Source organism: Theobroma cacao, chromosome 9, assembly GCF_000208745.1.
Source record: "Theobroma cacao cultivar B97-61/B2 chromosome 9, Criollo_cocoa_genome_V2, whole genome shotgun sequence".
In the NCBI taxonomy this organism is placed as follows: Eukaryota; Viridiplantae; Streptophyta; class Magnoliopsida; order Malvales; family Malvaceae; genus Theobroma; species Theobroma cacao.
In genome coordinates, this window is record NC_030858.1 from 6747525 (window position 1) to 6761917 (window position 14393).

General features: G+C 38.2%; 2 protein-coding genes and 1 non-coding gene across 5 annotated transcripts; 2 read left to right on the forward strand and 1 right to left on the reverse strand.

Annotated features, from left to right (window-relative positions):
- On the forward strand, nt 53-134 carry TRNAS-AGA. Its single transcript has one exon. It is a non-coding gene; the product is annotated as a tRNA-Ser (tRNA).
- Nucleotides 335-3147, reverse strand: LOC18588747 (pentatricopeptide repeat-containing protein At4g32430, mitochondrial). Its single transcript, XM_007013362.2, has one exon. It carries the CDS (start codon nt 2849-2851, stop codon nt 536-538), a length of 2316 nt encoding a protein of 771 aa, XP_007013424.1. The 5' UTR covers nt 2852-3147; the 3' UTR covers nt 335-535.
- On the forward strand, nt 7989-11672 carry LOC18588748 (protein NRT1/ PTR FAMILY 6.2). 3 transcript variants are annotated; one of them, XM_007013363.2, is made up of 7 exons: nt 7992-8173; nt 8301-8403; nt 9458-9487; nt 9600-9817; nt 9963-10510; nt 10639-10979; nt 11056-11672. In XM_007013363.2, exons 1-7 carry the CDS (start codon nt 8171-8173, stop codon nt 11586-11588), a joined length of 1776 nt encoding a protein of 591 aa, XP_007013425.2. In that variant the 5' UTR covers nt 7992-8170; the 3' UTR covers nt 11589-11672. The 3 variants fall into 3 exon arrangements, with proteins under 3 accessions (XP_007013426.2, XP_007013425.2, XP_017983940.1); XM_007013364.2 differs by lacking the exon at nt 9458-9487 and having other exon boundaries at nt 7989-8173; nt 11056-11588; XM_018128451.1 differs by lacking the exons at nt 7992-8173; nt 8301-8403; nt 9458-9487 and adding an exon at nt 8411-9113.

Here is a 14393-nt window from a genome sequence, read left to right on the forward strand (position 1 = left end):
CTACTTGAATAGCATAGTTGAAAAAAATGTGTGATGGTAGATCTCACATCAAGTGGGCGTGCCGGAGTGGTTATCGGGCATGACTAGAAATCATGTGGGCTCAGCCCGCGCAGGTTCGAATCCTGCCGCTCACGTTTTCGAGAATTTTCCGTATCTGCTTTTAAAGCAACAAGAATTAACACAACTATGCTTTCTGCACGGGGTTAATATCTCTTGGGATGTCTAAGCCTGAGCCAAGCATATTTTTCCCCATTTTTAGTTTTTATTCAGTCGTAAGGTAGAGCCGTAGAGGTGGAAGAGAAAAAGTGAAATGAAGCAGAGCGAATCACAAGAATCCACGTAAAGAACTGTTACACTTTCTGTATTCTGTTTTCATGCTAGAGCTGGAATACATGTAGTTTGGCCACTTGGGCCTCCTCTAAGGCTACTTAACATCTAAACCCTCCCAAATGATCCCTTCAAAAAGGGAAAAAAAACAGAAGAAACAATATTTTGAACTACTACGAGTACAAAGGAATTCCCAATGGCTCATGTGTTATACTGTAATTGCCGTATCTTTCTGTCTGTCTTTCTCTCTCAAAAGTTCCATTTCCAATCCCAGGCATTCTGCCATTTTGCAGATCTCCTCAGACTGTGGGTGGGACTTGTCACCTGATGAGAACCCATGCAAAGATAATGAACTGTTGATGTCACCAACATCCACCCAACTAAACCCCACTTCCTTCCTCACTCCCCTCTCCCTCATCCTTTTCCTCAGTTTCGCTACCTTTTCCCAGTTTCCCTTCTCAGCATACAAGTTTGACATCAACACATACGGACCTGACTCACTGGGCTCCATCTCCATCAGAGCATCAGCTACCCTCTCACCCATCTCTACATTTCCATGTATCGTGCAAGCCCCCAGCAAGCTTTGCAGCATAGACAACCCTGGCCCTCCTGGACTGCGACCCATCAGCTTCTCTGCCTCTTTCAATCTACCTGCACGGCCCAACATATCCACCATACAAGAATAATGCACTGAGGATGGTTCAATCTGATATTCTGCCAGCATTGAGTCAAAGAGTTTTCGACCCATATCAACCATTCCATTTCTGCCACACGCTGTTAGTACAGAAAGAAAAGTGATTGAATCAGGTTGGACTTTTTCCCTTTCCATCTCTTTGAATGAAGTCATCACTGAATCATAGTCTCCATGCCTTGCATGGGCGGATATAATTGATGTCCAAGCAAATTGGCTCTTTTGAGGAGTCTCACTGAAAACTTTTTCAGACTCAGAAATGCTCCCACGCTTCGCATACATATCGAGGAGAGCATTGGACACTATTGGATCGGTACTAAATCCAACCTTTATTAAATGAGAGTGGCACTGCTGACCATGCTTAAGAGATATATCTTCACCAGAACCAATTGCATTCAAGGCACTACCAAATGTGTATTGATTTGGCTTACATTCTGTGACTGCTGATAAAAATGTCCTCAAAGCTTCCAAGCACATTCCATTTTTAGCATAGCAAGAAATTAAAGCATTCCATGAGACAATCTCTCTACATTCGAGTTCCTCAAAAACCTTAATAGAGTCTTGTACCAACATAAACTTAGCATACATGGTGATAAGGCTATTGCAAACATTTGATTCTGACAAAAAGTTGCCCTTTACACAACACGCATGAACCATTTGGCCTTCTTCCACTAATTCCCTAGTGGTTATGGCATGGATCAACCCAACAAATGTAACATCATTTGGATAAACACCATCTAATCTCATTTCATTAAAGAGGCGTACAGCATCCTCTTCATCAATAGAAATCATTGTGGTCCATGAGATCACGTTACGCTCATTCATTCTTTCAAATACCAATGTTGCATCTTCAAAAACCTCACACTTCGCATACATTGACATCAAAATATTACAAACAGATACATGAGTCCCATACCCCCTTTTTATACACAAACCATGAATCTGTCTACCAACCTCTAAGTTCCTCTGATGACCACAAGCTGAAACCGCTCCAGTAAATGATACATTATCAAGCTTCATCCCTTGTCCCACCATTTCAATAAACGATGAAATCGCTTCTAACCCATAACTACTCTCCTGGCTGTACCCTGAAAGCATTGAATTCCACGAAACCAAATCTCTGTTCGGCATCTCATCAAACACCCTCCGGGCTTCCTCTAATCGCTTCCACCTTGAATACATTGTTATAAGCGCATTTCCCACAAAGGCTTCACAATCTAATCCGGACTTCGTGACAAGAGTATGCAACTGCAACCCGAGAAGAAAGCCTTCAACGTCAAAACAGAAAGAAAGAGCTGTGGTACAAGTTACAGCATCAAAAACAACCCCACTCAAATTCATCCTTAAAACAAAATTCAAAGCTTCGTCACTTTTTTGAAACCCCGAAAGCAGAGTATTCCATGAAACGATATCCGGATCATTTAAGCCCTCAAAAATGCACAAAGCCTTATCAAACTGGCCAGATTTAGAGTACATATTCATTAATGAATTTGGAACCGTAATAAAGGACGTGAGCCCAGAGGTGATTGCAAATTTGTGAACCTGGGTCCCCTGTTCTGTATTCCCACAAGAATCCTTGAGAGCGAGAGCCACGGTAACTTCATCAATGGCGTTAACGTTGCCCAATTTAAGCAGTACTTTGAGCTTGCTGAAGGAGCTAAAGGGGAGATTAACGTGCAAAAAAGAGCGCAGAGAGTCATTAACAGGGTAAAGGGAGGCTGGTTTTGAGTAAGGACTTTCGTCGAATAACTGGTGAACATGTTTAGATGAGTGCAAGTTCCTTGAGCTTGTTGGCCGTTGCTTGATGATTTTACGGAGTTGGCGGGTAATCATGAGAGTTTCATAACAGACAGTGATTGAAATGTAACGAAGAAAAAATAAGTTAAACCTTAAACCCTTCTAAAACCCTACGTTATGGTTTTTGCAATGGAATTTCAACGGAAAGAGAACTCATATGGGCTCGCCAATAGCCCAATGAAATGGCTTGCCGTACTAGGGATTCTAATTTATGGAGTATTTATTTATGAATTTACACTTTGAAGAGATTTATGTTTAAAATGTAAACTTTGATTCTCTAAACTTTTGCATATCTAAGATTAATTCATTATGAGTTGTGTAGTGAAAGAACAAAATTGTTCATTTGCTTGCTTCAAATTCATATTTATATGATGTTGTGGCTGAGAGAAAGAAAAACTTGTTAATAAAAACTAATGACAGTTTTTCATTTTTGGAAGAAAAAGACAAGGAAGGTCATCCGGGACTCGATGTTGTGAACCTTTGGGCAAGTAATCGATGAGTATGTACCGGTAATTGGGCTCACTTTCGGCTTGATAGTTGGCAACTCGATCATGTGCGAGGCCAGCCTCAAGTCTTAAAACTTTAGCTTCCTGATTCAAGGCTTCCACTTATCAAATTTCATGTTCTTCCCACTTTCTCCATCACCAAATAGAAAAAAAGAAAGCATGTCAAGTGTAAACAAACAAAGGCTCCAACCCACCAATGACTTGGTTTTCATTCTCTCTTTTCTTTTCCCACATTTTCAATTTTTTTATAGAAAATTCCCCACTTTTGTCAGGGGAAGAGATGGTTGATATTTTGGCAACAAAGGTTGAAAGTATGGACCATAGAGTTGATCTGGTGAAAAGTGGGCGGGGCAATTTCCATAGACAATCTCCTGCATGTTTCAGCAGCAGGCCCTCGTGCTCTAAAAGACAAAACCATTAAATTGACGGTAGGCATTCATTTGTGTTGACTCTTTTTGGACCATCTTCAAAAAAGTTTATCACTACTACAGAATTTGGTGACAACCACCAGCTGGGATAAGCTTTACATTTATTTTATTTTATTTATTATGTGGGATAGAGACCGGAGAGATAAGCTCTCTGTCACTGCCGCAAACCCCCCCAGATGTCCATGAAGTGCCATTGTGATACACACATTCATACACAAACAAAACAGGAAAGGAACAAATGCCGTGGCGGCAACAAATATCAAAGCACTATATTTTGAACCTCTGATTTATAATCTAACATTAGCATTCCTAAGTAATCTATATCAGTGTAGTTTGGTGAGAAAAGGGCTAATGCAGAATTGAATTTGAGTTAATTATATTAAAAATGATAAGATTCGAATTTATTGCTTTATTTATAATGAAGGATGAAAATTTACATTCAAAAAAATATTATGAGCAGTCAGACCTCTTTCGTGTTACAGAGTAGGGCCAGCTCTGCTCCACCCATATTTTGCATGATTTTTGCAGGTAATTGGGATTGACTTGGTCCTTATCTTTAGCAAGAATACTTTGGCTAATATCAAAATGTTAGCACAAAGTTACAAAGGGTTTGCCTTTGGTTTGTAAGTAATGATAGAATTATGAAAAATCAGATCCATCGTTTCTCTGTCACAAACAGGCTCTGGAATTTAGTATGTAATCAAGTAAGTGGTAGAAAAAGAATTGTGCTTGCAAGTTGCAGGCATGACAATATAAAATATAAACATGAATGGCTGCATTTCACGCGGCTGAGGAAGCAATCACGTTAAACAGAACATGACCCTTATTGCCGATTAATTATCTAATCATCAATGCTGAAAAGATATAATAATAAAACAGCTAAAATTATCCTGGAAAGTAACACACGTTAAGGAGCAAATCTCATTAATAAATTCTGATCCAAAGCTGTGGGGAATAATACCTTTTGTCAGTAACAAAAAAGGGGGAAGCTTGGTTCTGATATTCTTGTTTATTTGGCAATGCTTTACACGTGTAGAATGAAAAGGAAGTGAGGTGGTTTGGGATATGGCTTTTATAATTAAAACCAAGCATATTCCTCATTTTAGCCTTGTAGGTTCTTTTAGTTTCTCCATGCAATGCAATCTTGTGGGTTTGTTATACTTTATTGGAATTAAAGGCTGAAACAATGTTGGTAATAAACCAGTCATAAAAACATGTACATCAGTTGATAATGTCAAATGATAATGTTAATATCAGTGTTTGCAACTTTTCAACAAAAAAAAAAAAAATCACTGTTTGCAAGTTGTAAGGAAGATTAGGAGACAAGCTTTTGATTGCAGCATGCTTCTGTCTTCGGATAATGCTGTAAGATGGAGAAGTTGTGGCTCTGATTGGCCCAAACAAGATCAACATTGGCAGATGATAAATGCTTAACCTATAGAACACAGCTAATAAAATGTGCCACTATTAGCCTGAGCAAGAAATAACTACTGCCACGAAATTTATATCTTATGTGATTAGAGGTGCAGCTAAGATGTAACATGAGGCTTATGCATGCCAGAGAGATGCCATAGATTAAAATTAAGGAGGTCAAGAAAATAAAAGAACCCAACTTCTTGGAGGTTGGCTGGCTAGTACCGTTGATGGGAAAAATGTAATGGAAGACATGATCCAACATACTGAATCTGCACAACAGAACATTGAAATCAATTTAAAGTTCCACTATCATGTATGGGTGATATCTTACCTACACATCATATGACTGATATGCATGCCAGAAATGTACTAGAACATTGAAGATCAGAGGGGGAAGGGGGGAGAGAAAAATAAAAGAAAGACCAACTTTGATTTAAACTGCCATTTTACACTTGTCAAAGAATCAAAACTGGTCTGTTAAAGAAAATAGCAGCCATCTTTATTGAAAATCCTTTGGTAGAGAATGACATGTAGATTTTCTACTATCAATTTTATTACCATAGCATAGTACCACACATTAAAAAAGTTCCCAACAGAGACATCCTTGATTACATTAACGGTTAACCCCCTCTGGACATTATGAAAAAGCTCTACTTGTGATGGAACTGATTAAAATATTCAAAAGTGAATTGCATTTGGATTCAAGGGTGAACCATGCTTTAACATATTTGGGGAACTATGCAATGTCCCCATGCCATGGTGGAACAAGTATAATACTAGTTCCTAAGGCCAACAACTTGAACAAGTCATTCCATGTTATCTTTCCTTTACACTTGGAGCATTCCAAAAGAGACAGGTGTGCAAAAGAGGGAGGGGTAGGCCACAGGGAAGCCAAGCAGATAGACAATATGGAGGTGGTTGTAGATTCTGTGGTATATGCCCGACAGAAGTCAAAAGAGATTAACCAAATTCTTTGAATTGATAGTGGAAGGAAGGGAGACAGAAAGAGAATGACACCAAGGAGGGATTGTCTGGTTATGGGTCACATTTGGCCTTAAATAATTGTGTGAAGTGGAAACTCTCTTTTTCATGAACCATGTGGCGGCAATGGGCGGTGGTGTTTGATCAGTTTAGATTGCTGTCTTGGAACGTGTGCAGGTGCATTGCATAATTCAATCACACGTGCGAAGCCGAGTACCCTTTGGCACGTGCAGAGTACATGGTGGATATGTTGGGGGTTCCTCCATTCTACAGGCATTCGTACATTAACGCATGTGTGAGAGATAGAGATAAGGTCTTTGTCAACTTTCTTGACCCTACTCAACAATCATTATTATTCCTGTCAACTTCCATTTTGAGAACTTCCCCAATGTATTTGAGTCCACAATAATGTCTTCATATAGTGGTAGGACTGATAGGATACTTTCATGTTGATTGAGAGAGATCTCAGCTAGCTAGGTTCAACTTTTAATATGACCAAACATGAAGAAGAAAAGAAAGGGTTTAACCTGTTCAATCCCATATACAGATTGACTTGTCGGTCAAATCTATCTGTGACTTTATAAGCTCCTTGCCTAATTGAACAAAATTAAACCTTATTAAGTTAATTGCATCAGAGCATCGACACATATGATGATCCCATAAAACTTAAAAGAGTTAAATATTTTTTATCTTCAAAGACTTGAGAGAAAGAGTTAAAGAACTCCAGGGGAAACAAATGTCAGAAAAGATCGTTTTAAGTTCCACGAGAGACTAGGTACTGACAAATTTTTCGAGGGGTCCCAAGAATGATAACCTGGTAGATTGGAGTTGAATTGAGTATATCCCTACAGTTGCGTGTGATTTCAGGAGAAGTCATTAGTTTCTGCTCCGGACAGATTGCTTAATTTTCTTTGTTTGATAGCTACTCTGAGTATTTGATTTGAACTAATTGAATGCAGCAGTTGGAATTGTTGTATATTGCAATGGCATGCAACATCTATATCACACGTAATACATGTGTATTAATCAGCTGATCAGGATGGACTTTCCTTTGGTAATGAAGCTGATTCGAAATGTGAAAAAGAAGAAACTCATTAAGCTTACCAAAGGAATTTTTCAGGATACACTCGTGATCTTCTTCTGACTATAAAGGAAGTCGGCTACACGCTTTTCTTTCATCAAAACTGACAGTTAAAAAGCATAAAGAAGTATCACTTTGCTGTGAAAACGAAAACAATTCTCTATGAGCTTTTTGCAACATTTTTTCAGGTTAAAGATCAAAAGGTCACACTGTAATTCAGTGCGAAACGTTTCTCAACCCCATTCCCTTTTGGCTCTATTTCAGTGAAACGTTCGTTTTTCTTTTGTCTCTGTTGTAACATTAATGTTATATTGTTTTCATGTCAAAATGGGTCATATTTTATTTTCAGTGAAACTTTTTTTCAACTCACTGGTTTCTGGTTCTCAATACATAAACAAAAGGTAGGGTGAGTGGGGGAGCCTCTTTTGGCATGTGGGGCATCAAAGGCACTAAGAAAGCCTAGGTTGCTGTGGTTCACAACCTTCACAAACTCAAAACCAATCTGTATATCCTACCAAAGAGAAGAGGAGAAATTGAAGGTGATACATTGGTTTTGCATGTTCCAGATTCCATTTTTCTTCCTAACCATCCTCAATCAACATCACCTTTAAAATTCCCTGCATTTTCTAAAAATATCTACTTAAAAAAAACAATGGTTTTAATCAATGCTAGAACCTTCCACTCAACAATGGGGTAAACCTAATCCCCCTACCTTTATATCAAGAACAAGAGCAGTGATCTGTCTCAATTACTTAGTGGAGAGTCACTTTAACTTCAACATTATTTGTTAGACTTCTTGCCTATAAAATGGGAGGCTAGTTCCAAGACATCCAAGTTGTGAGTTGAAGCTAGCATAGAAGACAAAGGCATTATTACGCCTTACTTCTCTCCTATCTTTCTCTTTCAGCATTGTTATCATCTTTTTCGTGTTGAATTTCAGAAAATGGTCAGTCTGAGTTTCCATGACACAATGAGACAACTATTCTATATATCAATATTGGCTGTTGAACCATTTGATTCTTTTGTTATTAGCACTACCAAAGCTTCTGAAATATTCTGTTCATGGGTCTCAGGAAGGGAAGATGAGTTGGACAGTGGCGGATGCGGTGGACTACAAGGGTTTCCCTGCTGACAGGTCAAAAACTGGTGGTTGGATTCCTGCCGCCCTCATTCTAGGTATGATTGTTACATCATCGCCGTACATTTCTTTCAACATCATTTCTCGAGTTGGTTGGGTTGAGATTAGCTATTATAGACTTTGTTGAATAATTGAACATTGTTTCAAAAAAAATCATGCAGACGATAAAGACTTGACAGGTTTCGACTAGATCCAGAGTTTGTGCTCATAACTTGTAATCATGCTAGTTTTACACATTTTCCTCTGAGCTGTTTGCTGGAAAAGCATTTAACATTCCATGTGACATCATTTATTATCATCTAGCACAAGTAAATATTGCTGTTAAAGAAGAATACTTTTTGTAGAAAAATAAAAAGAAGATAGGAGAAGGGGGAAGATGATATTCCCACAGAGCAACAAGCAGTTAGTTCATGCAAAGCTGATGGGCTTTCAAGTATAACTAAAGTTTTAATCAGGAAATTAAACATAAAGTTTATTAGTAGGTTCAGCACTAGTACATGACACCCTTGCACAAATCTAAAAACATTTTGCTAGCCGTCAAGCCAAGTTCTCATATTATTCCTTTTGATTCACTTTTATTTATCGAGTGGAGTGGAGGAGAAGGGAGGTGAAGGGGGACGGACAAACCACATGGGACCCATCAGAACTCCAATCCATATGTACTTCTGATGATGATAAATTTCGTGTCATTTTCAGTTTGGAGTATGATGGGTTAAGGGAGATATTCTCTCTAGGGCCATTCATGCATGTAAGTTCTGAATTATGGAGATATTCTCAAGCCAATCTGCTTTCCACCATAATGCTTTATGCTTTTATAGCTCCACTTTTACGACATTATTATATAGGCTTCACTTTCTGCTAACATTCCTTATCTACCCAAAAACAGAAAAAGGTTTAACTGCCTTCTTTTGTTTAATTACTTTAATCGAAGTGCTTAATAACCCTTGCTTGTTAGTCATCAAACTTTAACATGGCATCCTGACTTTGCTTTCCTTTCCATTTCTGAGGGTTTCTGGTATAAAACTTCTAATAGTTTCCCCCCACCAGAGAAGCTGATGAAATTAATTTTCTTTTGTTTCTGAGTTCTCACAGAAGGCCCAGAAAAAAGTTCAAGTCGGAAAAGTATTGGATTTTTTTTTAATTCTTATTTGTTTTCATTTATTAAGAAAAAAAGAGATAAACAACTACTATCTCGCATACAAATAAATATGCTGATTTGTTGAATCATTCCTAGGGATTGAGATCTGTGAGAGGCTTTCAACAATGGGAATTGCAGTCAACCTTGTGACATACTTGGTTAGCACAATGCATCTGCCAAGTGCAAGTTCAGCCAACGTAGTAACAGATTTCATGGGCACATCTTTTCTTTTGTGTCTGCTTGGAGGCTTCCTGGCTGATTCATTTCTTGGCAGATACAAGACAATTGCAATATTTGCCATCATACAAACACTGGTGGGTGTTTTAAACAGTTGCTTCCTACCTTAATAAACATAAACAAAAAATAGGAAGAAAAACTAGAGTTCAAGTGTTGATTAAGAAAATGTTTATTCTAAACTTCTGCTGTTCAGTTTTGATTGTGATAATCATGGTGATCTAGGGGACTGGCACATTGGCAATAGCTACAAAACTGCCACAGCTACGCCCACCGCCATGCCATGCATCTGCTTCCCTTACATGCAAACCGGCCAATGGATTTCAGATGGGAGTTTTATACATGGCTCTATATCTAATTGCACTAGGCACTGGTGGCCTAAAATCAAGTGTCTCAGGATTTGGAACTGATCAGTTTGACCAGAAAGATGAAAAGGAGAAAGCCCAAATGGCCTATTTCTTCAACAGGTTCTACTTCTTCATTAGTACAGGAACCCTGATGGCGGTTACAGTGCTTGTCTACTTGCAAGATGAAGTGGGTAGAAGCTGGGCTTATGGAATTTGCTCTGTCTCCATGTTTGTAGCTATCTTGATATTTTTATCAGGGACTAAAAGATACAGATACAAGAAAAGCTTGGGAAGTCCAATAGTTCACATTTTCCAAGTTATTGTAGCTGCAATAAAGAAAAGGAAGATGGACCTCCCTTACAATGTTGAATTATTATACGAGGATACTCCCGATGCTACAAGAATTCATCACACAGATCAATTCTAGTGCGTTTCCTTTAGTCTATTTATCTCGTTAGAATTTGCATGGGAATAAAAAATACTTAATCATTTCCTTTGTTTTGTGCCATAAGTCAATTCATTTATGCTTGACGCCTTTGCTTCTCTTATCCTAGCTTCTTGGACAAAGCTGCTATTGTTGCGGAAGGAGATTTTGAAAGAAATGTTGTGTCTGCTCCAAACCCCTGGAAACTTTGCTCGGTCACAAGGGTGGAGGAAGTGAAAATGATGGTGGGGCTTCTGCCAATATGGGCCACAACCATCATGTTTTGGACCACTCATGCACAGATGATCACCTTTTCAGTGGAGCAAGCCTCCACCATGGAAAGATCAATTGGAGGTTTCCAAATTCCCGCAGGTTCCCTCACCGTCTTCTTTGTCGCAGCTATATTGATCACTCTGGCTGTTTATGACCGTCTCATTATGCCATTTTGGAAGAAATGGAAAGGAAAACCAGGTATGTACAGGAAAATAAATGACATAAGATTCTGCCATAATCAGTGATGTATTTACCACTTTCATTTTTGCGACAGGTTTTACCAACCTACAGAGAATTGCCATTGGCCTAGTCCTGTCAACTTTTGGAATGGCAGCTGCAGCACTAGCTGAGAAGAAAAGATTGGCAGTAGCTAGAGCTGCGGGTGCCACCACAGCAACCCTGCCTATAAGCGTGTTCTTACTGATTCCACAATTCTTTCTGGTGGGTGCTGGTGAGGCCTTCATATACACCGGCCAGCTTGATTTCTTCATTACTCAATCTCCCAAAGGAATGAAAACCATGAGCACTGGTCTCTTCCTCACAACTCTATCGCTTGGTTTCTTCGTCAGTACTTTCTTGGTATCAGTGGTGAAAAGGTTGACAGGAAGCAATGATGGGCAAGGATGGCTAGCTGACAATATAAACCACGGGAGACTCGACTGCTTCTATGGACTTGTAGCCGTTCTAGACATCATAAATTTTGTAGTATATCTTGTTTGTGCGGCGTGGCACAAGCCACGGAAACCAAAACCTGCTCTGCAGATGGAGACCATTGTTAATGGCTCCTCTGCTGAGGACAAGTGCTAGGCTTCTTTAGGGCTACAAATTATGATGTGTTCTTCTAACTTTTCTCGCCTTTGTGCATTAAGAATTGGATTGTGTTTAGCTTCATTTCTCCTGTCTTTTACAAGCAATAGAGAAGTAAGATTTCAGTCCATATGAATGATTGCTTTTCACCTTCTTCTCGGCAAGTATATAAACCAACTACCAGCATCATTCACCATCCATAACCTCACCATTCTCTACCTCCACTGCACAAGTAACTTCAAATATTTATAGTTAATTCGAGAATTGCAGATATGCTAAATGAAGGAGAATGATTACAATTTCTCTCATTTGATTAGTAAATTAGAGAGTTGACAAGAAAAGAAACCTCGGCGAGTGACTTGGGTTATCAATAGTTTTCCTTGACTTCGCACACAATCAGTGGCGGAGCCAGGGGGTGCTGTCAGGGGCCGGCGCCCCGCTTGCCTTGGCTCTTGAAAACTTGGCTAAACTCTAGCTTTATTCTCAAACAAAAAGGGTTAATTTTGACTCTTGCCCTCCCAAGAGTTTATAAAATGCTCACCCGCTCCCTTATGTAAATTTCTAATTTGCTTTTTTTTAAGTTCTAAACCTAATCATTAATTTGATTTCTTTTACCATTCTTAGTGTGGGCATTATTATATTTGATTTTTAACTCCTTGAATTATGACTTTACTTTTTCAATTGACCAATAAGTATGTTGCCACTAATTATTGCATGACTTATTTAAGAAGATATAGTTGCTATATTTTATATAATAAGGTTTGAAGTTTATATATTTTTTACTTAAAAGAAGAAATTTAAGTTATTGTTTTACATTGCAATTACAGTAATATTTCTTTGAATTTAGTACACCTCTTATGATATTTTTAATCAAAAAGCTTTTTTAAATTAATTTTATTCTCATTTTAGTTATAATGGAGTATATATTATTTGTATCCCAAAGAAAAACGTGCTTTGCCCCTGCAGACAATCATTCACTCATGGGTCCCATTTCCCATCTATCCTCATTTTTGTTAGAAAATTGGTTTCACCATTGCCATTATATGTGTTCCTAATGAACTAAATGGCTTTCTTTCAATTGGCAGCATTAAATCAATAGATTCAAACATGAAACAGACCATCATTTCCCTGTTAGAATCTTTTAATTTTCTCTCCCAATCTAACTTATGCCATGTATCTCCATCCATATGTACATACACCTTCATTCCCAATTAATAGTTGACTTGAAACCACAGGCAGCCACTAAGCCAATTGCACTTGGTTTACTCCTCTTAATTAATTTCAAAAACATTGGAGAATGAAAACAAGTCAAAAGAGTCACGTATGGTATGGAGTCCGAGATCTGGTCATCTATATGTGCCTATTGCTGAACAGGGCCTCTTCGATTCTGTACCCCATGTTTCGAATCTTACAAATTGGACTAGCCTTCATATTTTGTCGCAGAGCGGTCATATGTTTCCACCATCAACTCAAAAATGCGTATTCATCCAAGTTTCATTTGAACATTGCAAGTGGCTGGACCTGGGTATAGCCCAAGAAATTAGATGCCTAGCCTTTCGCACGAGCCTAAAGTCCTCTTTTGCTCCATTCATTCATCGTTTTGTTGCTCTTTGGTGTCAAATCTTAATGAAACAAAGAGCGACTGAGAAATAGACAGTTCGATTTGCTTTCTTTTGCTGATTGATGATATATTATTCTCTTGTAATGGGCTCTCTCACTTGCTCTGATGGCCTGCAGCCATTAATACAAGTGTAGTGGGTGGCCATCTCTTGGAATTCAATGTGACGTGTGGCCACAAATGGTGCAGAATTATATCACAACGCTCTTGCCGAACAGCTTGGGACAGCTGAGTTGATTAGTAGTTTTGAAAGAAATTTCCAATAATAGTTTCAACAAGTGAACAAGTCTAGCATTCTAGTTTTAGTTTTAGATTGAACCTCATAATAGTTGCAGCACTTAATCACAACTTCTAAGAGATTCTTGATCAGGATCAACTTATTAATTTAAAAAAAAAAACTTGATAATTTATATTTAGATTCGAATCTTATCATGGCATGATTTTTCTATAAAATAATTATGTAAATATATATATGCAACTATAAAGCTAATTATAGAAACTTGGACTTAAATTTGGATGTTCACATGGTAGAGAATAGGATAAAGCTGATTAACTTAGATAGAAGATGCCAGCGTTATCTGTCAAATTCAGACAAAGGAAAATATCTCCATCTCATTGCTTGAAGCTATAGCTAGCCGAAAAAACTTAGTAGGAGGGGGAAAGCTCTATATGCGTTTTGGTCTAGTTAAGTCATGCATGCACATGGCTGCCAGATGAGCATCATCTTCTTGTTGGTGCTAGTTCTCAGCAGATAGCACTAATTTGGTTTCTTGATCAATCTGGCTTGCAATGTACGTTAGAAAATTAGCCGTTGATGACAGCCGGTTGTTGTCAGGAAACAAGTGTCTCCACTCTCCAGGTGGTTGAGATGGGTACCAGATACCATCTTTGACTAAATGTGAACGATGAAACTGGAAGTGGTACCCAAAGAGATTTCAATTGCAAAATCTCAGCCATATACCCGACAAACCACAATCAGATTGTGCCATTAATTCTACGGCGAGTTTCTACTGGTGTAATCGGGGTTTAGTTGGTGTTCAAAAAATTAGTAAAATTAATTTCAAAATGTGAATTTTTAATAGACTTTATTTTTTAAGACTTCTTTCGTTTCCGTTACTCAATATGTAAAGAAGGATTGTACAAATAATTTTAGAATACAATTAAACTAATATCTAATTTTGTTTTAC